Consider the following 26649-nt stretch of genomic DNA (forward strand, 5'->3'; position numbering starts at 1 on the left):
CCTGCAGCGGTTGTTGGAGAACCGGCTGTTTGTGAAGGGCGAGAAGTGCGAGTTCCACCGTACTTCTTTGTCCTTCCTGGGGTTCATCATCTCCTCCAACTCCGTTGCACCCGATCCGGCCAAGGTAGCGGCGGTGAGAGATTGGCCCCAACCGGCAAGCCGTAGGAAGCTGCAACAGTTCCTCGGCTTCTCAAATTTCTATCGGAAGCTTATCAAGGGCTATAGTCAGGTTGTTGGTCCCCTTACAGCCCTGACCTCCCCAAAAGTTCACTTCACCTGGTTGGATCGGTGCGAAGCCGCGTTTAGGGATTTGAAACGCCGGTTCTCTACTGCGCCAGTTCTGGTGCAGCCCGATCCTAGCCGCCAGTTTGTTGTGGAAGTAGATGCCTCTGTCTCAGGGATAGGAGCCAGGCTGTCCTAGAGCGGGGAGTCCGATTAGGTTCTCCACCCCTGTGCCTATTTCTCCCACAGGTTGACCCCGGCAGAGCGGAATTATGACGTTGGCAATCGGGAGCTCCTGGCGGTGAAAGAGGCCCTGGAGGAGTGGAGACACTTGTTGGAGGGAGCTGTGGTTCCATTCATGGATTTCAATGACCATCGGAACCTGGAGTATATTCGGACCGCTACACGTCTGAACCCCAGGCAAGCCCGGTCTCTGTTTTTTGGACGTTTTGACTTAGGATCACCTATCGCCCCGGGACCAAGAACCAGCGGTCAGATGCACTGTCCCGGGTGCACGAAGAAGAAGTCAAAACGGAGCTGTCGGATTCACCTGAAAACATCATCCCGGAGTCCACTATCGTCACCACACTGACGTGGGACGTGGAGAACATTGTCAGGGAGGCCTTGACATGTCACCCGGACCCCGGCGGTGGACCATCAAACCGTATGTACGTCCCACCAGACGCTAGGACTGCAGTTTTGGACTTCTGTCACAGTTGTAAGCTCACATGCCATCCAGGGGTGCGAAGGACCATGGCAGTGGTCCGGCAGCGGTTCTGGTGGGCGTCAATGGAGGCCGACGTCCGGGAATATGTCCAGGCCTGTACCACCTGTGCCAGGGGCAAGGCTGTACATCAACCAGAGAAGGGACTCCTCCAGCTGCTGCCAGTGCCTCGTCGCCCCTGGTCCCACATCGGCCTGGACTTCGTCACGGGTCTCCCTGCGTCCCAGGGAATGACAACCATCCTGACGATAGTGGACTGGTTCTTCAAGGCGGCCCACTTCATGGCCCTCCCAAAGCTCCCGACGGCCCAGGAGACTGCAGACCTCCTGGTCCACCACGTCATATGTCTGCATGGTATCCCAACGAACAATCCCAACAATCGTCTCGGATCGTGGTCCCCAGTTCTCCTCGCACGTCTGGAGGAGTTTCTGTAGGGAACTGGGGGCCACCGTGAGCCTTTCGTCCGGGTACCACCCTCAGACCAATGGACAGGCAGAGCGGGCCAACCAGGAGCTGGAACAGGCCTTACGATGTGTGACATTTGCGCACCTGACGGCCTGGAGTCAACATCTGGCCTGGATCGAGTATGCTCATAACAGCATAGTCTCGTCTGCAACCGGCCTCTCCCCGTTCGAAGCGTGTTTGGGGTACCAGCCCCCATTGCTTCCGTCTGTGGAGGGAGAGGTTGGGGTTCCCTCGGCCCAGGCCCCCCTCAGGAAGTGCTGTCGGGTGTGGCGAACAGCCCGCTCTGCCCTGCTGAAAGCCCGGACGAGGGCGAAGAACAATGCAGACCGCCGACACGCCCCGGCCCCAGAATACCAGCCCGGGCAGGAGGTCTGGCTGTCAACCAAGAACATCCCGCTCAACACGGAGTCACCAAAACTGATGGACAGATATATCGGACCATTCAAGATCGCCAAAATCATCAGTCCAGCCGCAGTGAAGCTGAAACTCCCAGCTTCACTGCGGATCCATCCAGTTTTTCATGTCTCCAAGCTCAACCCATATCACACCTCGGACCTTTGCACCCCCGGACCAGCGCCGCCTCCTGCCCGCATCATCGACGGCGAGCCTGCGTGGACAGTCCGCAGGCTTTTGGATGTTCGCCGGAGGGGTCGGGGTCTCCAGTATCTGGTGGACTGGGTGGGTTACGGACCTGAAGAACGCTCCTGGGTGAAGAGGAGCTTCATCCTAGATCCGGCCCTCCTGGCCAATTTCTACCAGCGACACCCCAACAAGCCTGGTCAGGCGCCAGGAGGCACCCGTTGAGGGGGGGTCCTGTTTTGTGGGCCGCCCGAAGAGGAGGTACTGCTGGCCAATGCCAGAGGGTGCCCTGCCTGTTGTCGGGTTTCAGGCACCAGAGGGCGCAGTTGCCATCCAGGAGCCAGGACTGACAGCTGTCAGCAGTTACCATCTTCATCACTATTAAAGCCTGGAGGAGACACCACATCTCTGCTGAGATATCAGCTTACCTCACAGGTAACCTCTCAGCCGTTTCTGTGCCGTTCGCACATTATTTGCTACTGAGTTTGCAGTCGTAACCTTTGTACAACCCCTGGCAAAAATTATGGAATCACCGGCCTCAGAGGATGTTCATTCAGTTGTTTAATTTTGTAGAAAAAAAGCAGATCACAGACATGACACAAAACTAAAGTCATTTCAAATGGCAACTTTCTGGCTTTAAGAAACACTATAAGAAATCAAGAAAAAAAGATTGTGGCAGTCAGTAACGGTTACTTTTTTAGACCAAGCAGAGGAAAAAAATATGGAATCACTCAATTCTGAGGAAAAAATTATGGAATCACCCTGTAAATTTTCATCCCCCAAATTAACACCTGCATCAAATCAGATCTGCTCATTGACATTGACCCTATGCCATGACATTGACCCTATGTGTCTTTTTGCAAGGAATATTTTTGCAGTTTTTGCTCTATGGCAAGATGCATTATCATCTTGAAAAATGATTTCATCATCCCCAAACATCCTTTCAATTGTCCAAAATATCAACATAAACTTGTGCATTTATTGATGATGTAATGACAGCCATCTCCCCAGTGCCTTTACCTGACATGCAGCCCCATATCATCAATGACTGTGGAAATTTACATGTTCTCTTCAGGCAGTCATCTTTATAAATGTCATTGGAAAGGCACCAAACACAAGTTCCAGCATCATCACCTTGCCCAATGCAGATTCGAGATTCATCACTGAATATGACTTTCATCCAGTCATCCACAGTCCACAATTGCTTTTCCTTAGCCCATTGTAACCTTGTTTTTTTCTGTTTAGGTGTTAATGATGCCTTTCGTTTAGCTTTTCTGTATGTAAATCCCATTTCCTTTAGGCGGTTTCTTACAGTTCGGTCACAGATGTTGACTCCAGTTTCCTCCCATTCGTTCCTCATTTGTTTTGTTGTACATTTTTCGATTTTTGAGACATATTGCTTTAAGTTTTCTGTCTTGATGCTTTGATGTCTTCCTTGGTCTACCAGTATGTTTGCCTTTAACAACCTTCCCATGTTGTTTGTATTTGGTCCAGAGTTTAGACACAGCTGACTGTGAACAACCAACATCTTTTGCAACATTGCGTGATGATTTACTCTCTTTTAAGAGTTTGATAATCCTCTCCTTTGTTTCAATTGACATCTCTCGTGTTGGAGCCATGATTCATGTCAGTCCACTTGGTGCAACAGCTCTCCAAGGTGTGTTCACTCCTTTTTAGATGCAGACTAATGAGCAGATCTGATATGATGCAGGTGTTAGTTTTGGGGATGAAAATTTACAGGGTGATTCCATAATTTTTTCCTCAGAATTGAGTGATTCCATATTTTTTTCCTCTGCTTGGTCTAAAAAAGTAACCGTTACTGACTGCCACAATCTTTTTTTCTTGATTTCTTATAGTGTCTCTTAAAGCCAGAAAGTTGCCATTTGAAATGACTTTAGTTTTGTGTCATGTCTGTGATCTGCTTTTTTCCTACAAAATTAAACAACTGAATGAACATCCTCCGAGGCCGGTGATTCCATAATTTTTGCCAGGGGTTGTATGCGCACAGCTTGGAGCTGGGTTTTGTGGAAGTTGGAGGGAGTTGGCGTTTCCTACTCCTCACTTTCCTGAACATTAAGTATACCATTGGTACTGCACGTTCTCAGCGTTCCTGTTTCTGGGAGTGGTGGATTTTCCCTCAGGAATAAACTGACTTTTTGCTGACTGCTTACTGGGTGTCCACCCACCCACCATTAACCTGTTTTTGCTCCTGTCAGCAGTGCCAGATCTGACAGCTGGAAGCAGAGGCCACCTGGGGACTCAGGACTTGGCGGCTTCGGCATACTGCAAGTCTCCGTTGGCGGTGGAACCTTGTGGGCACCGGCTCTTCTCTGGATAGGCGTCTCCTACCCTCGGGCCTGCCCACACGTCACTTATTGTATCTTGTGATTGACTGTCTAAAAGCAGTATTCGACCTGTTGTGCACATTTGCCGCAATAAATTGTATTTATTGGTTTATCTATTGACCGTTCATTTACGCCCCCTGTTGTGGGTCTGTGCATTACACTTTCCCCAACAGTTATGTCACAATTTAATATCAATATACTGAGACTATAACTCAACGCCATAAGTTCTTTTCATTAAGCTGCGTTTACATGCATACAAATACGGAAACAAAAATGTTTAAATATATTTATGTCTATATATATACTTGCAGTTGTTGTTTAATACGATATGTACATGGTGGTCACAGGCAGCATTTAAATTTTAACAGTGTGGTTGGAGGGGATGGAGGAGGTACTTTTTACCCTGACTGAGGGTCAAAAGTCATAAATTCTGAATGGCTTTATATCTACTTGTAATAAAATGTTAGTAAAAATCATATATATGTTGTTGTCATTAAAAGACTAGCAGTAATATTACAGTGGAAAAAGTAGAAAGTAAATGAGCACAATGACAAGGCATACTTCAGATTTATATTTTAATACATAAAGATTTTTTATCCGGGCATGTATGGATTCGTTAGAGCTTTTAATCAGCTTGAATACAACTTACAAGACTTCATTTATAAAAATCCATCGAGAATTATGATGACAGGAAAAAAAACATCACAGTAAATGAACAGAATGGCATATTTTCCCCCAAATTTCCACACTTTACATAAAACATTTTTTTTCTACCCAGGCATGTATGGGTTCATTAGAAAGAGCAATTAAAGCGCTTTAAAACAAGCCTACTTGTATTAAAACCTGTTAACAAATAGCGACAATAGAGAGAGAAAAGCAGCACAGTTTGTCATAATTTCCCAAATTTTTGCATTTTACATAAAAGTTTTTTTTCACCCACACATGCATAGGTTCATTGGAAAGAGCTTTCAAATGGCTTTAAAACAAGCCTACATTTATTAAAATTCATTAAGAAATAGTGACGCTAGTGCAAAAAAAAAACGGTCAGTTTATTATTGATGATCGGCACATCTCCACCCTTAGTAATGGCGCCTTCCTGTCCTGAGCGACACTAATAGATTGAGGCGCGCACATCCATTCCAGTCTATATTTCCATGCATACACCAACATTGGAAAATAAACAAACATTAGCAATAACAACACAAACCAGGATTTTTTTTTTTTAAAAAGACATAAAAACACATCAGTTATATATTGCAGATATGACATTCTGATGATTTTATGCTAAACACTACCTGGTCTAGAGCCCGTGGATCCCCACAGGCAACGTGATAGTGTTATATATTTGTTTGGCAGCAAATAGAAATTTCCTGTTGATGTCTCACTCTCACTCATCTTCAACTGCTTACTCCAGTTAAGAGTGACCGGGGTGTGGAACCTATTCCTGTTGATCTTTTTAATTAAATTTTAAATGTATTTTTCATGTCCCACACAATTCAGTCTTAATTTATTTGTAAAGTGTGTTTAAACTGGGCCAAAGTGCTGTGAAACAAATAAGGACCCCTTCACACATAACACAACGCTGGGCGAAAGAAACAGAAACCAGAAGAAAATCCGTGAACAAAAAACAAAATGGAGAACTGCAAAGCATTCAATCTGCTGTCGGGAGGGAAACACTGTCGGACAGGCGTGCACGATACAGCAGTGATGGTTTCATGCATGACCATGCGTGTGCACGAACACAGTGTGAGCAGCTGGAGTGTGTGGTGCCACATCCTCCCGCTGCTGTGGAGAAAGAAAATAAAAACCACACCATAAAAAACACCGCAATTTCTAATATTTAATCCCTCTTATCGAGCCGGCGTTACAAGTATGAACCTTCTGTTCCTCTGTAGATGACCCATGGTCATTGACGTACAGTCATGAAATGACATGAATGAAGCAGTGCGCTCTTGTGTCCACATCTGCTGGCCCCGCACGTTTGTGCAATGAGCGACACACCAACGGACAGCACGTCATGTGGACCCGAGCTGACATGGGTGATGTGACATTCAGATCGCCAGCCGAGTGTCCACATGATCCGATGGTCCTTTTCTCTTGGCACAGCCTGCCGATGTGTGTGCGCCGATGTGTGCAGTCACTCTAGTCCATTGCAAAGATGATATACATACGTGTTCGCCAGCTGTGGCTTCCAGGTCCAGAGATCTCTGCAGCGGCTCGTGCGGACATGCCCACCTGTTCGTTCAGCCCACAGAATAAAGTGTCACTCTCCTTTTCTTTGGTCTGTGATTATTTATTTTTGTTATTTGTTATGTAACTGTGTATGCAGTTATTGTCGTATTTATTTATATACTTGTCTTGGCTGTGTTCTCTGTGTTTTTAATGTAACACGTTGTGTGCACTGAGCCGTCATTTCCAGCTGTCAGTGAGTGACTGTCCGGCGATCAGCTGAGAGGCACCTTGCTATGCTGTGTGCGCTCAGATGTGGCTGGCCGGTCCCCATGTGATCTTGTCTGTCCATAATTATCAGCATGTCATGCAAGTGTGCTCCCCCCACACGCCACATGTGTTGGGGGCGTGGGGGTCGGGACAGTCACACCCATGTGTGTTGCTTGGTAATGCACAGTCGTGTTGCACTAAGACAATTTTCACAGACAGCTCAAATGTGATCGCCTGCTCTCTACTATCGTGCCAGGTGCACGAATAGCCCCGCCTTTTCTTAGTGTCCAGCGAGCAGTGTTGGATGTTTGTGTGTTTCACCTGGAATTTGTCCGACACCTGCTGAGAGGGGGGTCAAATGGGCACTCACAGTCTTTTGGCCGCTGATGTGTGCGAATGGTTGTGACAGCTGTACGAGGCGTTTGAGGTGGCTCCGGTTTTTCACGAGTGGGATGCAATTCCTCCTTCGTGTGCTAGTCGGCTTCAATCATGTTATGATGGAAGGGGCCTTTACTGAGGGCAAACAGGACAAAAGTGTTTGTTTTTATTTTGTTTTTACTTTAGCTGTTTTTAAATACATTTTTGATTGCTCAATTTTGCTGATATGGGGAATTTGGAGAATTACTTTCATGTTCAGGATTTCTTATGGATTTTTTTGCACTGCTGTTAGTCATTTTATACAATAACATAAAAGTATGTGATTTAAAATTTTCATTTACACCCCCCCCCACACACACACACACACACTGTGATGGACAGTGTGTCTGTTCATCTACTAGAACATCTCAGTGCTTTTAAGCTGTCCTGATACGTCCTCTAGCATCACCATCAGGCCAGAATTTGTACTTGTACATGAGAGGTCCATGAAGACAGTGTTAAACCTTTCTTTGTGAAATGATGAATTTTCATCTGTTCCCGTCTGTGTTTGTCTGTAGGCCGGTGCTCTGGTTCATGTATACACAGACGGCTCAGTTCTCTTGACTCATGGAGGGACAGAGATGGGACAAGGACTCCACACAAAGATGGTCCAGGTGCACCAGCATGAAGGAGCATCAGACCATCAGACCATTAACTGCTCGCTTCTGCCGTTCTCACAGAAAATTATATAATTAAAATATTTACTGGTTTAACATCTTTTCAGTGTAAAAGCTCAAACAAAGAAATCATTCACGAGCAGTATCTTAAAATCAAGATAGAGGTTAACATGAACTAACTTTCTACACAAAATGAAACAAGTGAGATTTCCTGCAGTCTCAAAATTGTATTAATTTGTTTTCAGGAAGTTTGCATTGTCCACGTCTTGATGCTTTTTTTTATGTGTTTTGACTTTAGTTTGTCTGTTTCGAACTCTTTCATCTTGGGGTTTTTATAATAATTTATTTATGTAGCACTTTAAGCAGAAAAAAACTTGAAAGTGTTTATAAAACAGGATTATATACTTCAGACCAACAATAAAACCCGTGATAAACCAGCTTAAATGTATAAATTTTAAGATCTGCCTGAAAAGATTGATCTGAAGTAGACTTTCTAATGTTAACAGACAAACTGTTCCACAGTTAGGGCACTTAAGAAACTCTGTATAACCTGCTGACTTCTTAACCCCGGAAACTCAGAGGGAACGTGCATCCTTTGAGTGCAGCACACGAGAAGGCACATAAGGTTTAACAAGTTCTGTGAGATAGTTGTGCGCAAAACCGCTTAGAGCCTCTAAAGTCTGCAGCAAAACCTTAACATCAGCTCTTATGGTAACAGGCAGCCAATGAAGGGAAGCCACAACAAGTGTCATGTGATCAAATCTCCTGGTTTTCCTCAAGAATCCAGCAGCAAAATTCTGAACCATCTCCAGACATCTGATGCTCTTAAAGTGGCAGTAACACGATAACAGAATTAGAACACTTTTTCTTGCTTAAATGTGTTTTGACATTTGTTCATGTTTTCTGTTGTTGTTGTTTGCTTTTTGCACATTATGTTCTTCACACTGCATAAAAGGAACCACAAGTCACTTTCCTGCTGATCAACCTTTAAATATTTATGAACGTGTGAATGAGTGCAGATTGCCAGCAGGGTTCTTGGGGTCTCCTGTTCAAAGATCTACATCTCAGAAATGAGCACCAACACGGTTCCTAACAGCAGTTCCACCGCCGCCTCCACCTCCTCAGACCTCAATGGAGCCGCAGTCCAGGTCAGAACACACTCACACAAATGTGTGATGGAAATTAGGAGCATGTGTGGCTGAAGTTACATGTAGTTATTAATGAACATGTTGTCAGTTTCCTTTATTTCCAAAGTTGGGATGGTTTGGAAAAATCTCACAGTGATACTTCCATTTATTTGGACTTTTATTTCTTCTCAGGGTCAGAAACCAAAATGTTTCATCTTTTGTCTCGTTAACATGGTTGCACTTGTTCATATCCGTTTTGTCCTGCATTTCACTCGTGCAACACATTCCAAAAAAAGTTGGAGACTAAAGTTCAGGTGAACTCGTAAGTCACAATTCTGCTTTATTCACGGCCATTTTGTGGACCTTGAAAATTTAGACTGCTGTATAATATACCGTATATTTTTTTGGTCAACTTCATTAACTCACGGTTTCAGATAACTCGCACTCCAATTTCGTGGACCCCAGCTTGTGCAAGTTAGTGCCCCTTCACACCTCGTATGAGCACACCACGAAACATTGCGACGGCGGGCAGGCATGCATGATGCTGGTGCGACGGTTCGTGCATGCAACAGTGTCTTTTTGAGCAAGAGCACTGCAGCTGCTCACACTGTGTTCCATGGGATGAGGTTGATCAGTGCCGCTAATGTGGAGGAAAATAAATTAAAACCAGCTGTATCATTAGTGAATATCACTGGGTTGCTATAAATCATACATAAAATGGGACGCATACAGAAGCCCGCAGTTAAATAACCCTGGTTAAATTGAAAAAAAAAAAGCCCCTCACAGGATTTGAACCTGCACGCTTTGATTACCAGAACGGAAACTTTACCATTGCACTACAATCAATGTCTTATAACAGGAGCGTGAAATGGCTAAAATCAACAAGCAGATAAACGTATTTTCTAAACAACGAAACAAGTGCTGTGATGACCAAACAGCATTCAGTACAGTGTATTTCTGCTGATACGTGACTGAAAGTGGCGTATTTGTGGCACTGTCCTAGTCCTGTGGCACGCCGCTCACAGCCTTCACGGCCCGACATGCGTGTCCTGTCAGACATGACATTGAGATCACCTGCTGTGTGTCCAAATTTTATGTATTTCTACACAAGCACACACACGCACAGGTCCATCAATACACGGGAAGTGTGCTGCAGCTGTGAAGTCCAGAACCGGAGATGTCTCAACAGCTGTGGGCAGCCAGCCACACCCCCTGTCCTGTCAGCGCACAAACCAAGATGTCACTCTGTGATCAGATGAGAGATGCCTTGCCTGCCGGGGGTGGCGGGCGGGAGCGTGAACCACACGTACACATGTATTGGTGGGGAGAGTGCAAAACACATGCACACGTGTTGTGTAGGGAGCCAACACTCTGGCATGCCATATTGCAACTTCACAGTCGTGGGGCACTTAGACAAATTTCACTGCCAGCTTGACAGTGATTGTCTGCAGACTGTTTTCATGATGATAGTACGAATGGCTACACATGTTCTAAGTTTCTCATTTATACCCAGCAGTTTATTCAAGAAAGTCCTTTTTTTCTTACATTAAATAACTTGTATTTAAAATAGTTTTAAGTAAAAAAAAAAGATTCTTTAGAAATCTTTGATGTTTGTAAATTAAAACCATAACTCATCTGTTGTTGTTGTTGTTTCAGGTGAGATGATTTCTTGATTAATATGATAATGACCCTTGGACATTTATTTTAGATAAAATAGCATGAAAAGTAATGTGTACATTTTTAAGTTTGGTAAATTCATTAATTCATATGCGCAGTCAGTCTGCTCTGTGTCAGCCTGATCCCGTCAGATCTCAGAAACTAGCAGAGCAGGATCTGGTTAGTACTTGGGTGGGAGACCTCTTTGGAACACCAGCAGCTGTGTGTGTTTCTCCAGGTGAAACTGGAGTTGCGTCAGGACGGGCATCCGGCATAAAACTTGTGCCAATTACCAATGCAGATCTGACTGTATCCGCTGTGGCGACCCCAAACACAACAGAAGCCGAATGAACAATAACAGATTCATTAATTCATATCTGAATTTCAACCAGGAAAAACGATAGATAGATAGCTGAATAGATAGATAGATAGATAGATAGATTAGATAGATAGATAGATAGAGAGGAGAGAGAGAGAGAGAGAGAGAGAGAGAGAGAGAGAGAGAGAGAGGAGGAGAGAGAGGAGAGGAGAGAGAGAGAGAGAGAGAGAGATTCATTGCATTACAAGTGCAACGAAATTTCTTCCCACATAATCACCTCAGACAAAATACAATTAATCCACAGTTATTACAAGTTGAACGTAATAATGCACACATCAGAATTAGAACGCCCATACATACATTTGATTGTTTATTTACGCTAACTTTAAGCCAGTCCGTCATCTGAATTGAGGCAATGTGAATGTGTGTATGTGTTGGGGGGCAGCAGTGTCCCACATGGGACAACATAAATAAATATCATTATTTATTATCAACACAACTTTTTATTCTATATTGTTTTATTTTACTGTAAAGCACTTTGGTCACCTTGAGTGTTGTAAAGGGCTCTATAAATAAACATTGATAGATTGAACACAACAGGAGACATGTAACAATGACTGCAGTTGGTTTGTTCATTAGGATTTCTCATGATTAAATAATTTTTTAATTGAGTCATTTCAACATTAAATCATGCCCTCATTGACTATGTGATTGCTTTTAATGTTGTAATCAGGGCAGAGTAATTACTAAAATATGAATTTCACTATTCAAGTGATTGTGAATGTTTAAAATTATGCACAATAGGGCGGGGCTTCTTCTACCTGTGCAGATGCCTTTTTTGACTGAACTTTGACTTCATGGACATGATTAATGATTCATTAATTTAATGTTAAAATAAGGAAAAGTAGTTACTTTACTTTAGTTACTTTTTAGAGAGCCTTTTGTTTTATTATAAATGTAGCAGCAGGTGGGAGTTTGCAAAGACGACAGGTGAGCTGGACTCTCAGCACATTTAACCAGATGAAGGTCTCCTCTGCAGCTTCAACGTCAAATTGGTGGCAATTTTTGAAACACTTTCCTCGCATTTTGAAACAGTGATGTTCTCTTCTTCCATCTGGACTTCAAATTTTGGTATATTTATTTAGACTAACAAAGAAGGTCCTGTCTATAAGTCCATAATGCAAAAGCCTTGGGGGGGGTGTCTAAGCATCCTCGAACCCCCAGCTTTTTAATGTGATTTTTCCATCCCATTACGCTGACAAAAAATCCTGCTGAGAACCCTGTTACCTGCAACTGCATCAACAAAATGCTGTTAAGTGTTTGCAGGACAAATGTTATGGCGCTTTCGTTCATATGGCAGAACATTTCAAATAAAATTGTGCTATACACTACTTTTGAATAGATTTTTGCATTTTGCATATAACATGCGATTAATCGCGATTAATCATGGAAATCATGCTATTAATCACAATTAATCATTGCCCAGCTCTAATATATATCTATATATATATATCTATATATATTATATATATATATATATATATATATATAGATATTATATATATACGAGGTCTGTCCGTAAGTATAGTCCTTTTATTTTTTCAAAAACTATATGGATTTCATTCATATGTTTTTACGTCAGACATGCTTGAACCCTCGTGCGCATGCGTGAGTTTTTCCACGCCTGTCGGTGACGTCATTCGCCTGTGAGCACTCCTTGTGGGAGGAGTCGTCCAGCCCCTCGTCGGAATTCCTTTGTCTGAGAAGTTGCTGAGAGACTGGCGCTTTGTTTGATCAAAATTTTTCTAAACCTGTGAGACACATCGAAGTGGACATGGTTCGAAAAATTAAGCTGGTCTTCAGTGAAAATTTTAACAGCTGATGAGAGATTTTGAGGTGATTCTGTCGCTTTAAGGACTTTTCACGGTGCGAGACGTCGCGCAGCGCTCTCAGGCAGCGTCATCAGCCTGTTTCAAGCTTAAAACCTCCACATTTCAGGCTCTGTTGATCCAGGACGTCGTGAGAGAACAGAGAAGTTTCAGAAGAAGTCGGTTTCAGCATTTTATCCGGATATTCCACTGTTAAAGGAGATTTTTTTAATGAAAGACGTGCGGGATTGCAGCGTCGGCTCGCAGCCGCCGCGACGCTCCGCCACAGGAAAAACACCTCTGTTGGAAGCCTTGAGGACAAGTTGGAACATCCCCTAATAAACAATTTCTTATACTCACTCCACTGAAAGCCATCAAAAGCCGCCTGGATTTTACAAATGGTTATCAACACGGAGGTGTTTTTCCTGTGCCGCCGCACCGCGTCGGCTGCGTCCCGACGCGCGGACCCGTCCGCACGCTTTAATTAAAAAATCTCCTTTAACAGTGGAATATCCGGATAAAATGCTGAAACCGACTTCTTCTGAAACTTCTCTGTTTCTCACGACGTCCTGGATCAATAGAGCCTGAAATGTGGAGGTTTTAAGCTTGAAACAGGCTGATGACGCTGCCTGAGAGCGCTGAGCGACGTCTCGCACCGTGAAAAGTCCTTAAAGCGACAGAATCACCTCAAAACTCTCATCAGCTGTTAAAATTTTCACTGAAAACCAGGTTAATTTTTCGAACCATGTCCACTTCGATGTGTCTCACAGGTTTATAAAAATTTTGATCAAACAAAGCGCCAGTCTCTCAGCAACTTCTCTCAGACAAAGGAATTCCGACGAGGGCTGGACGACTCCTCCCACAAGGACTGCTCACAGGCGAATGACGTCACCGACAGGCGTGGAAAAACGCACGCATGCGCACGAGGGTTCAAGCATGTCTGACGTAAAAACATATGAATGAAATCCATATAGTTTTTGAAAAAAATAAAAAGGACCTATACTTTACGGACAGCCCTCGTATATATATATGTTGTGGGAAAGAGAGAATGCAAAAAATGAAAAAAAAAGAATGCAAAAAAAAACACAAAAAAATTTGCGATGCCACTTCCAGAGCTCCGTAAAAATGCCTGTTTTTACAAATAAAAAAAATGGAATATTTTACAAAAGCACATTTAAACACCAACACACAACAGACGTCACATTAACGTGTTGGTTTACATAATGAATGACTGAACCAATCAGTGTTTAGCAGACACCTTTACCCAGAATCCTTTGCGATCTGTCTCTTTGTTACAAAACCCCAGAAGAATTAGTGCATTATTCAACATTAAAAGATATATGTTATTTTTAACTTTGTACATATGACAGAATTGACATTAATGTAGTTATTCTATCGGTATTAATGTTTTTTATAAATCAAAACCATAAGTCAATATGACTTTATTTTTCAAGACCTCCGCATGACCGAACCTTTATAATTGATGTATGGCTGGCTTTACGACTGTTGTTAGGGAGCCTCTGTGGTGGGAGGGCTGTAATAAACGAGCTTTCAGCAGGGGCTGAATGTTGAAAGAAAAAAGTGTGGTCTCATTGTTTGGGGAGGGCTGTAGAGCTTCCAGCAGGGGCAGACTGTTGAAAGAAAAAGTATTGTCTTATTGTTTGGGTCTGTTGTTATTTTTAATATTATTAGAAGCTATTAAATGTTTTGCTAGTAGTTGTAAATATGCCAGAGATATTAGAATTTATCTGTTATCGGTTATCTGTAACTTCCGATAAATTTTTGGGTGGTCTATTGTTTTATCTTTATCGAAGATAACTTTTCAGTTATCTGATTATCTGTTATTGAAGTTAATTTTTTGGTTATCTGTGCCCACCACTGTTGATAACTGATAGTATCACGCAGTTAATGGTATTATTGAAAATTTTATTTATTAGCCTGGCCGGCTATTGCAATCAAACTTGGTGAAGAAACTCACTGGACAGTCCTCTCAAAACACAGGTCATGTCAAGTTTAAAGGTCAAGGTCATCATCTAAAGTACATTAATGACCATTTCTGAAGAAGTACCTAAGATACTGAAACACGGTTTCATGCATAGACGTCTGCTCTCACAGGGCTAATGCAACCTCTAGCTCAGGAAAAAAAATCCGTTGAACACTCAGATGGGCCAGAATTTTTACTCAAAAACTCGTGAGCAATTGGAGCAGGTCATGGATTTCGAGTTTACGTCTCAGCCATGGCAGTTGCGTTTGCGACTGGTTAGACATCAGTGTTATTAATGCTGAAAATACATCTTTAAAATGAAATTTTAACAAGGCATTATTGCTGTATGTAAATATTCACATTCTATGAACAGTTAGTTAAGCTAGCAGCACCACACATCAGCAAATATGTCTTTGATGTCATTTAGCTCAAAAGATAATGTGTAGCTCTACTGTGATAGGCTAAGTAGTTGTCTCGTAATCTCACAAACGTACTTATCCCAGAACTACGGACTTTTTTTAATGTCAGGTCCTTGAGAGCTTCTGAGGGTTCTGAACGCAGCATAACATCACATTAAATTGAAATAGCTAGCGGTGGCGTCACCACAAGCATCTGAACACCTTGTTTGTTTTGAGTATGACGATTAGCTTCACGCTAACAGTGTGCTAGCGGTGTGACAGTCTGTGGGCAGGTCGTTGAAAAAGTCACTTTGTCAGTTTGCTTGTCTGTGCAGATAAAGTTAACACTCTGTTCTGAATCCCCAGTTTGAGCACATGTGACAAAACAAGCTAAAACAAAGTAAAAATCGCTGTTTGAAATGCATTGTTTTTGTTTCCTGTCAGACAGAACCACTGGACCAAAAGAGGCCTCGCCATCGTTTCTACCAAATTTGGCATCAGCTTCTCGGTTACCTGCTTCAACCAGGTTTGACCAACGAACTGTGTGACGACGAGTTTGAGTTGATAATCAAGCTGAAAAATAATTTGTGGGCTCTGAATCTTATTTGACCTCAAAACTACCAAATTATTTGCCATTTTTGTTTGCTGCTTACAAAACGACTACATACATACACCCATGGAAATAGAGACTGGAATGGACGTCACGTGACTAGCGGCGTGCCGCACGGCGGCCATTACTAAGGCTGGAGAGAGACCTTGAGCCAGTTAAGGCACCTATTAAACAGAAGTGAAATGAGGGGAAAAAAGGCAGCCAGTGCTTCACCATCAACTGCACCAACTACAAAAACAAATTCTCAATACTAAAATGAACTGTACAAGAGCCTTAATGTAATTATGTAAAACAAATGTCTATTTTAAAGTCGTTATTGTTGTGTGGGCCGCCCGAAGAGGAGGTACTGCTGGCCAGCGCCAGAGGGTGCCCTGCCTGTTGTCGGGTTTCAGGCACCAGAGGGCGCAGTTGCCATCCAGGAGCCAGGACTGACAGCTGTCAGCAATTACCATCTTCATCACTATAAAAGCCTGGAGGAGACACCATATCTGATATCTGCCAAGATATCAGCTAACCTCACAGGTAACCTCTCAGCCGTTTCTGTGCCGTTCGCACAGTATTTTCTACTGAGTTTGCAGTCGTAACCTTTGCATGCTCGCAGCTTGGAGCTGGGTTTTGTGGAAGTTGGGAGGAGTTGGCGTTTCCTACTCCTCACTTTCCTGAACATTAAGTATACCATTGGTACTGAAATTCTCAGCTTCCTGTTTCTGGGAGTGGTGGATTTTCCTCAGGAATAAACTGACTTTTTGCTGACTGCTTACTGGGTGTCCACACCACCCACCATTAACCTGTTTTTGTCCTGCCAGCAGTGCCGGATCTGACAGCTGGAAGCAGAGGCCACCTGGGGACTCAGACTTGGCGGCTTCGGCATACTGCAGGTCTCCGTTGGCGGTGGAATTGTGGGCCCCGGCTCTTCTCTGGATAGGTGTCTCCTACCCTCGGGCCTGCCACACGTCACTATTGTATCTTGTGATTGACTGTCTAAAAGCAGTATTCGACCTGTTGTGCACATTTGCTGCAATAAATTGTATTTATTGGTTATCTATTGACCGTTCATTACGCCCCTTGTTGTGGGTCCGTGCATTACCCCAACAAGATATCTCGGCCAATGTCATGGATCCCGAGGGGCACAACCCCCGTTGAACAATCAATGGAGACGCAAGGTGCACAGGCTTCCGCAGGAGGAATAATGGGTGAGTTGCAGCAAATCTTGGCCGCGGTTGGATTTGGTAACGAGCAGAATGTACTACTCAATCGTAGGATGGAGGCTCTCACCGCACAGGTGGAAGCGCGTGCACAGGGCGCGGCTGCTGCTCCTCCTCCTGCCGACCTGTTGCTGAACAGGGACCCTCCAGTGGTTGTTCAACGGACCCCCCCCCCCCCCCCCCATCCCCTGAAGCATACATAAGTCCCCCGGAACCGTACGGAGGCTGTGTAGAGATGTGCGCGGACTTCTTAATGCAGTGCTCGCTCGTCTTCGCACAGCGCCCAGTAGTATGTACGCGTCAGACTCCAGCACGGTGGCTTATGTCATCAGTTTGCTTCAAGGTGAGGCACGCGCCTGGGCTACGGCGCTTTGGGAGCAGAATTCACAGCTCCTAACGACATACACTGGGTTCGTAAGGGAGTTCAGACAGGTGTTTGATCACCCAAATCGAGGCGAATCTGCTTCCACTATGCTGCTGCATTCGACAGGGGCGTCGGAGCGCTGCAGAGTATGCAGTCGATGAAGAACGTCAACGGGAGCGAGACGAAGAACATGGCCGGACAAGCGCCACCCCTCTCCCTTCCCGATCCAAAGCAGCCCCGCCTTCCCCACGCTCCAGAGCCAGAGTGCTCCGTGTGACGACAGCTCCCCATGCTGACGAAGCTATGGACACAAGCAGGACCAAAATGAAATTAGAAAACAGACAGAGGGGATGGCCCGCGGAGAGTGCTTTTTCTGCGGCTCTAACGAGCATTTGCAGAAACAATGCCCCAAGCGGTTAAACACCAACGCTCACCCTTAGAGACTGGGCTAAGGGTGGGCCATAACACACACGCGGGTAATGCACGAAAATTTGCACGAATCCCAGTTGTGATCCTCTGTGGGGATTTAACCCTTCAAGCCCCAGCACTGATCGACACGGGGTCAGAAGGGAATCTGCTAGATAGCAGATGGGCTAAGGAAGTAGGGCTCCCTCTAGTGGCCCTTCCTTCACCAGTGAGGGTACGGGCACTAGATGGCACCCTTCTTCCATTAATCACACACCACACAGCCCTTAACACTGGTTGTGTCTGGAAACCACAGGGAGGAGATCGTGTCTTTGTAACTCCTTCTACCTCCAGAGTATTTTGGGCTATCCACGGATTAGTAAGCACAATCCCTGGATCGATTGGCCGTGTGGGGTTGTGGCTCAATGGAGCGAAACCTGCCACCGGGAGTGTTTAAGATCCTTGGTTCCACCCGGTGTGACTGCTAAAGAGGAGGTTCGAGTCCCTCCCAATCTGGCGGTGCCAGCTGAGTACCACGATCTTGCTGACGTTTTCAGCAAAGATCTGGCACTCACGCTTCCCCCGCATCGACTGTGCGATTGTGCCATTGATTTGATCCTGGGCACTGAGTATCCGTCCAGCAAGCTGTACAACCTCTCACGCCCCGAACGCAAATCAGTGGAGACCTACATCCGGGACTTTAGCTGCCGGGTTGATCCGGAACTTCCTCCCCGTTAGGTGCAGGTTTCTTTTTTGTGGGCAAGAAGGACGGGGACTCCGTCCATGCATTGATTACAGGGCTGAACGAGATTACGGTTTGCAACCGATACCCGTTGCCTCTGTTGGATTCAGTGTTCATGCCCCTGCATGGAGCCAAAATCTTTACAAAGTTGGATTAGGAATGCGTATCACCTGGTTCGGATCCAGAAGGGAGACGAATGGAAGACGGCATTTAATCAATCAATCAATCAATTTTATTTATATAGCGCCAAATCACAACAAACAGTTGCCCCAAGGCGCTTTATATTGTAAGGCAAGGCCATACATAATTACGGAAAAACCCCAATGGTCAAAACGACCCCCTGTGAGCAAGCACTTGGCGACAGTGGGAAGGAAAAACTCCCTTTTAACAGAAGAAACCTCCAGCAGAACCAGGCTCAGGGAGGGGCAGTCTTCTGCTGGGACTGGTTGGGGCTGAGGGAGAGAGAACCAGGAAAAAGACTGCTGTGGAGGGGAGCAGAGATCAATCACTAATGATTAAATGCAGAGTGGTGCATACAAAGCAAAAAGAGAAAGAAACACTCAGTGCATCATGGGAACCCCCCAGCAGTCTTAGTCTATAGCAGTATAACTAAGGGATGGTTCAGGTCACCTGATCCAGCCCTAACTATAAGCTTTAGCAAAAGGAAAGTTTTTAGCCTAATCTTAAAAGTAGAGAGGGTGTCTGTCTCCCTGATCTGAATTGGGAGCTGGTTCCACAGGAGAGGAGCCTGAAAGCTGAAGGCTCTGCCTCCCATTTACTCTTACAAACCCTAGGAACTACAAGTAAGCCTGCAGTCTGATAGCGAAGCGCTCTATTGGGGTGATATGGTACTATGAGGTCCCTAAGATAAGATGGGACCTGATTATTCAAAACCTTATAAGTAAGAAGAAGAATTTTAAATTCTATTCTAGAATTAACAGGAAGCCAATGAAGAGAGGCCAATATGGGTGAGATATGCTCTCTCCTTCTAGTCCCCGTTAGTACTCTAACTGCAGCATTTGAATTAACTGAAGGCTTTTCAGGGAACTTTTAGGACAACCTGATAATAATGAATTACAATAGTCCAGCCTAGAGGAAATAAATGCATGAATTAGTTTTCAGCATCACTCTGAGACAAGACATTTCTAATTTTAGAGATATTGCGTAAATGCAAAAAAGCGGTCCTACATATTTGTTTAATATGCGCTTTGAATGACATATCCTGATCAAAAATGACTCCAAGTTTCTCACAGTATTACTAGAGGTCAGGGTAATACCATCCAGAGTAAGGATCTGGTTAGACACCATGTTTCTAAGATTTGTGGGGCCAAGTACAATAACTTCAGTTTTATCTGAGTTTAAAAGCAGGAAATTAGAGGTCATCCATGTCTTTATGTCTGTAAGACAATCCTGCAGTTTAGCTAATTGGTGTGTGTCCTCTGGCTTCATGGATAGAAAGCTGGGTATCATCTGCGTAACAATGAAAATTTAAGCAATGCCGTCTAATAATACTGCCTAAGGGAAGCATGTATAAAGTGAATAAAATTGGTCCTAGCACAGAACCTTGTGGAACTCCATAATTAACCTTAGGTGAAGAAGATTCCCCATTTACATGAACAAATTGTAATCTATTAGATAAATATGATTCAAACCACCGCAGCGCAGTGCCTTTAATACCTATGCATGCTCTAATCTCTGTAATAAAATTTTATGGTCAACAGTATCAAAAGCAGCACTGAGGTCTAACAGAACAAGCACAGAGATGAGTCCACTGTCTGAGGCCATAAGAAGATCATTTGTAACCTTCACTAATGCTGTTTCTGTACTATGATGAATTCTAAAACCTGACTGCGACTCTTCAAATAGACCATTCCTCTGCAGATGATCAGTTAGCTGTTTTACAACTACCCTTTCAAGAATTTTTGAGAGAAAAGGAAGGTTGGAGATTGGCCTATAATTAGCTAAGATAGCTGGGTCAAGTGATGGCTTTTTAAGTAATGGTTTAATTACTGCCACCATAAAAGCCTGTGGTACATAGCCAACTAATAAAGATAGATTGATCATATTTAAGATCGAAGCATTAGATAATGGTAGGGCTTCCTTGAGCAGCCTGGTAGGAATGGGGTCTAATAGACATGTTGATGGTTTGGATGAAGTAACTAATAACTCGGACAGAACAATCTGAGAGAAAGAGTCTAACCAAATACAGGCATCACTGAAAGCAGCCAAAGATAACGATACGTCTTTGGGATGGTTATGAGTGATTTTTTCTCTAATAGTTAAAATTTTATTAGCAAAGAAAGTCATGAAGTCATTACTAGTTAAAGTTAAAGGAATACTCGGCTCAATAGAGCTCTGACTCTTTGTCAGCCTGGCTACAGTGCTGAAAGAAACCTGGGGTTCTTATTTTCTTCAATTAGTGATGAGTAGTAAGATGTCCTAGCTTTATGGAGGGTTTTTATAGAGCAACAGACTCTTTTTCCAGGCTAAGTGAAGATCTTCTAAATTAGTGAGACACCATTTCCTCTCCAACTTACGGGTTATCTGCTTTAAGCTGCGAGTTTGTGAGTTATACCATGGAGTCAGGCACTTCTGATTTAAAGTTCTCTTTTTCAGAGGAGCTACAGCATCCAAAGTTGTCTTCAGTGAGGATGTAAAACTATGACGAGATACTCTATCTCACTTACAGAGTTTAGGTAGCTACTCTGCAGTGTGGTATATGGCATTAGAGAACATAAAGAAGGACCCCCGTTAGGTCACTTTGAGTACCTGGTCATGCCATTCAGCCTCACTAACGCCCCCGCGGCATTCCAAGCATTGGTAAACGACGTCTTGCGGGACTTCCTGCACCGGTTCATCTTCGTATACCTAGACGATCCTCATCTTCTCCCCGGATCCTGAGACTCATGTGAAGCATGTACGTCAGGTCCTGCAGCGGTGTTGGAGAACCGGCTGTTTGTGAAGGGCGAGAAGTGCGAGTTCCACCGTACTTCTTTGTCCTTCCTGGGGTTCATCATCTCCTCCAACTCCGTTGCACCCGATCCGGCCAAGGTAGCGGCGGTGAGAGATTGGCCCCAACCGGCAAGCCGTAGGAAGCTGCAACAGTTCCTCGGCTTCTCAAATTTCTATCGGAAGCTTATCAAGGGCTATAGTCAGGTTGTTGGTCCCTTACAGCCCTGACCTCCCCAAAAGTTCACTTCACCTGGTTGGCGGTGCGAAGCCGCGTTTAGGGATTTGAAACGCCGGTTCTCTACTGCGCCAGTTCTGGTGCAGCCCGATCCTAGCCGCCAGTTTGTTGTGGAAGTAGATGCCTCTGTCTCAGGGATAGGAGCCAGGCTGTCCTAGAGCGGGGAGTCCGATTAGGTTCTCCACCCCTGTGCCTATTTCTCCCACAGGTGACCCCGGCAGAGCGGAATTATGACGTTGGCAATCGGGAGCTCCTGGCGGTGAAAGAGGCCCTGGAGGAGTGGAGACACTTGTTGGAGGGAGCTGTGGTTCCATTCATGGATTTCAATGACCATCGGAACCTGGAGTATATTCGGACCGCTACACGTCTGAACCCCAGGCAAGCCCGGTCTCTGTTTTTTGGACGTTTTGACTTAGGATCACCTATCGCCCCGGGACCAAGAACCAGCGGTCAGATGCACTGTCCCGGGTGCACGAAGAAGAAGAAGTCAAAACGGAGCTGTCGGATTCACCTGAAAACATCATCCCGGAGTCCACTATCGTCACCACACTGACGTGGGACGTGGAGAACATTGTCAGGGAGGCCTTGACATGTCACCCGGACCCCGGCGGTGGACCATCAAACCGTATGTACGTCCCACCAGACGCTAGGACTGCAGTTTTGGACTTCTGTCACAGTTGTAAGCTCACATGCCATCCAGGGTGCGAAGGACCATGGCAGTGGTCCGGCAGCGGTTCTGGTGGGCGTCAATGGAGGCCGACGTCCGGGAATATGTCCAGGCCTGTACCACCTGTGCCAGGGGCAAGGCTGTACATCAACCAGAGAAGGGACTCCTCCAGCTGCTGCCAGTGCCTCGTCGCCCCTGGTCCCACATCGGCCTGGACTTCGTCACGGGTCTCCCTGCGTCCCAGGGAATGACAACCATCCTGACATAGTGGACTGGTTCTTCAAGGCGGCCACTTCATGGCCCTCCCAAAGCTCCGACGGCCCAGGAGACTGCAGACCTCCTGGTCCACCACGTCATATGTCTGCATGGTATCCCAACGAACAATCCCACAATCGTCTCGGATCGTGGTCCCCAGTTCTCCTCGCACGTCTGGAGGAGTTTCTGTAGGGAACTGGGGGCCACCGTGAGCCTTTCGTCCGGGTACCACCCTCAGACCAATGGACGCAGGCAAGCGGCCAACCAGGAGCTGGAACAGGCCTTACGATGTGACATTTGCGCACCTGACGGCCTGGAGTCAACATCTGGCCTGGATCGAGTATGCTCATAACAGCATAGTCTCGTCTGCAACCGGCCTCTCCCCGTTCGAAGCGTGTTTGGGGTACCAGCCCCCATTGTTTCCGTCTGTGGAGGGAGAGGTTGGGGTTCCCTCGGCCCAGGCCCCCCTCAGGAAGTGCTGTCGGGTGTGGCGAACAGCCCGCTCTGCCCTGCTGAAAGCCCGGACGAGGGCGAAGAACAATGCAGACCGCCGACACGCCCCCCCCAGAATACCAGCCCGGGCAGGAGGTCTGGCTGTCAACCAAGAACATCCCGCTCAACACGGAGTCACCAAAACTGATGGACAGATATATCGGACCATTCAAGATCGCCAAAATCATCATCCAGCCGCAGTGAAGCTGAAACTCCCAGCTTCACTGCGGATCCATCCAGTTTTTCATGTCTCCAAGCTCAACCCATATCACACCTCGGACCTTTGCACCCCGGACCAGCGCCGCCTCCTGCCCGCATCATCGACGGCGAGCCTGCGTGGACAGTCCGCAGGCTTTTGGATGTTCGCCGGAGGGGTCGGGGTCTCCAGTATCTGGTGGACTGGGTGGGTTACGGACCTGAAGAACGCTCCTGGTGAAGAGAGCTTCATCCTAGATCCGGCCCTCCTGGCCAATTTCTACCAGCGACACCCCAACAAGCCTGGTCAGGCGCCAGGAGGCGCCCGTTGAGGGGGGTCCTGTTTTGTGGGCCGCCCGAAGAGGAGGTACTGCTGGCCAATGCCAGAGGGTGCCCTGCCTGTTGTCGGGTTTCAGGCACCAGAGGGCGCAGTTGCCATCCAGGAGCCAGGACTGACAGCTGTCAGCAGTTACCATCTTCATCACTATTAAAGCCTGGAGGAGACACCACATCTCTGCTGAGATATCAGCTTACCTCACAGGTAACCTCTCAGCCGTTTCTGTGCCGTTCGCACATTATTTGCTACTGAGTTTGCAGTCGTAACCTTTGTACAACCCCTGGCAAAAATTATGGAATCACCGGCCTCAGAGGATGTTCATTCAGTTGTTTAATTTTGTAGAAAAAAAGCAGATCACAGACATGACACAAAACTAAAGTCATTTCAAATGGCAACTTTCTGGCTTTAAGAAACACTATAAGAAATCAAGAAAAAAAGATTGTGGCAGTCAGTAACGGTTACTTTTTTAGACCAAGCAGAGGAAAAAAATATGGAATCACTCAATTCTGAGGAAAAAATTATGGAATCACCCTGTAAATTTTCATCCCCCAAATTAACACCTGCATCAAATCAGATCTGCTCATTGACATTGACCCTATGCCATGACATTGACCCTATGTGTCTTTTTGCAAGGAATATTTTTGCAGTTTTTGCTCTATGGCAAGATGCATTATCATCTTGAAAATGATTTCATCATCCCCAAACATCCTTTCAATTGTCCAAAAATCAACATAAACTTGTGCATTTATTGATGATGTAATGACAGCCATCTCCCCAGTGCCTTTACCTGACATGCAGCCCCATATCATCAATGACTGTGGAAATTTACATGTTCTCTTCAGGCAGTCATCTTTATAAATGTCATTGGAAAGGCACCAAACACAAGTTCCAGCATCATCACCTTGCCCAATGCAGATTCGAGATTCATCACTGAATATGACTTTCATCCAGTCATCCACAGTCCACAATTGCTTTTCCTTAGCCCATTGTAACCTTGTTTTTTTCTGTTTAGGTGTTAATGATGCCTTTCGTTTAGCTTTTCTGTATGTAAATCCCATTTCCTTTAGGCGGTTTCTTACAGTTCGGTCACAGATGTTGACTCCAGTTTCCTCCCATTCGTTCCTCATAGTTTTGTTGTACATTTTTCGATTTTTGAGACATATTGCTTTAAGTTTTCTGTCTTGATGCTTTGATGTCTTCCTTGGTCTACCAGTATGTTTGCCTTTAACAACCTTCCCATGTTGTTTGTATTTGGTCCAGAGTTTAGACACAGCTGACTGTGAACAACCAACATCTTTTGCAACATTGCGTGATGATTTACTCTCTTTTAAGAGTTTGATAATCCTCTCCTTGTTTCAATGACATCTCTCGTGTTGGAGCCATGATTCATGTCAGTCCACTGGTTGCAACAGCTCTCCAAGGTGTGTTCACTCCTTTTTAGATGCAGACTAATGAGCAGATCTGATATGATGCAGGTGTTAGTTTTGGGGATGAAAATTTACAGGGTGATTCCATAATTTTTTCCTCAGAATTGAGTGATTCCATATTTTTTCCTCTGCTTGGTCTAAAAAAGTAACCGTTACTGACTGCCACAATCTTTTTTCTTGATTTCTTATAGTGTCTCTTAAAGCCAGAAAGTTGCCATTTGAAATGACTTTAGTTTTGTGTCATGTCTGTGATCTGCTTTTTTCCTACAAAATTAAACAACTGAATGAACATCCTCCGAGGCCCGGTGATTCCATAATTTTGCCAGGGGTTGTATGCGCACAGCTTGGAGCTGGGTTTTGTGGAAGTTGGAGGGAGTTGGCGTTTCCTACTCCTCACTTTCCTGAACATTAAGTATACCATTGGTACTGCACGTTCTCAGCGTTCCTGTTTCTGGGAGTGGTGATTTTCCCTCAGGAATAAACTGACTTTTTGCTGACTGCTTACTGGGTGTCCACCCACCCCACCATTAACCTGTTTTTGCTCCTGTCAGCAGTGCCAGATCTGACAGCTGGAAGCAGAGGCCACCTGGGGACTCAGGACTTGGCGGCTTCGGCATACTGCAAGTCTCCGTTGGCGGTGGAACCTTGTGGGCACCGGCTCTTCTCTGGATAGGCGTCTCCTACCCTCGGGCCTGCCCACACGTCACTTATTGTATCTTGTGATTGACTGTCTAAAAGCAGTATTCGACCTGTTGTGCACATTTGCCGCAATAAATTGTATTTATTGGTTTATCTATTGACCGTTCATTTACGCCCCCTGTTGTGGGTCTGTGCATTACACTTTCCCCAACAGTTATGTCACAATTTAATATCAATATACTGAGACTATAACTCAACGCCATAAGTTCTTTTCATTAAGCTGCGTTACATGCATACAAATACGGAAACAAAAATGTTTAAATATATTTATGTCTATATATATACTTGCAGTTGTTGTTTAATACGATATGTACATGGTGGTCACAGGCAGCATTTAAATTTTAACAGTGTGGTTGGAGGGGATGGAGGAGGTACTTTTTACCCTGACTGAGGGTCAAAAGTCATAAATTCTGAATGGCTTGATATCTACTTGGAATAAAATGTTAGTAAAAACATATATATGTTGTTGTCATTAAAAGACTAGCAGTAATATTACAGTGGAAAAAGTAGAAAGTAAATGAGCACAATGACAAGGCATACTTCAGATTTATATTTTAATACATAAAGATTTTTTATCCGGGCATGTATGGATTCGTTAGAGCTTTTAATCAGCTTGAATACAACTTACAAGACTTCATTTATAAAAATCCATCGAGAATTATGATGACAGGAAAAAAAAACATCACAGTAAATGAACAGAATGGCATATTTTCCCCCAAATTTCCACACTTTACATAAAACATTTTTTTTCTACCCAGGCATGTATGGGTTCATTAGAAAGAGCAATTAAAGCGCTTTAAAACAAGCCTACTTGTATTAAAACCTGTTAACAATAGCGACAATAGAGAGAGAAAAGCAGCACAGTTTGTCATAATTTCCCAAATTTTTGCATTTTACATAAAAG

General features: G+C 44.7%; 1 protein-coding gene across 1 annotated transcript in view; it reads left to right on the plus strand.

Moving 5' to 3' along the window:
• xdh (xanthine dehydrogenase) overlaps window positions 1-26649 on the plus strand; it is a 145075-nt gene that overhangs the window by 99779 nt on the left and 18647 nt on the right. The window contains exons 28-29 of the mRNA XM_034178855.1: window positions 7710-7805; window positions 8828-8956. Of these exons, the coding sequence (XP_034034746.1) occupies window positions 7710-7805; window positions 8828-8956 (225 nt within the window). The remainder of the gene's footprint in view (window positions 1-7709; window positions 7806-8827; window positions 8957-26649) is intronic.

Source organism: Thalassophryne amazonica, chromosome 1 (genome assembly GCF_902500255.1).
Source record: "Thalassophryne amazonica chromosome 1, fThaAma1.1, whole genome shotgun sequence".
In the NCBI taxonomy this organism is placed as follows: domain Eukaryota; kingdom Metazoa; phylum Chordata; class Actinopteri; order Batrachoidiformes; family Batrachoididae; genus Thalassophryne; species Thalassophryne amazonica.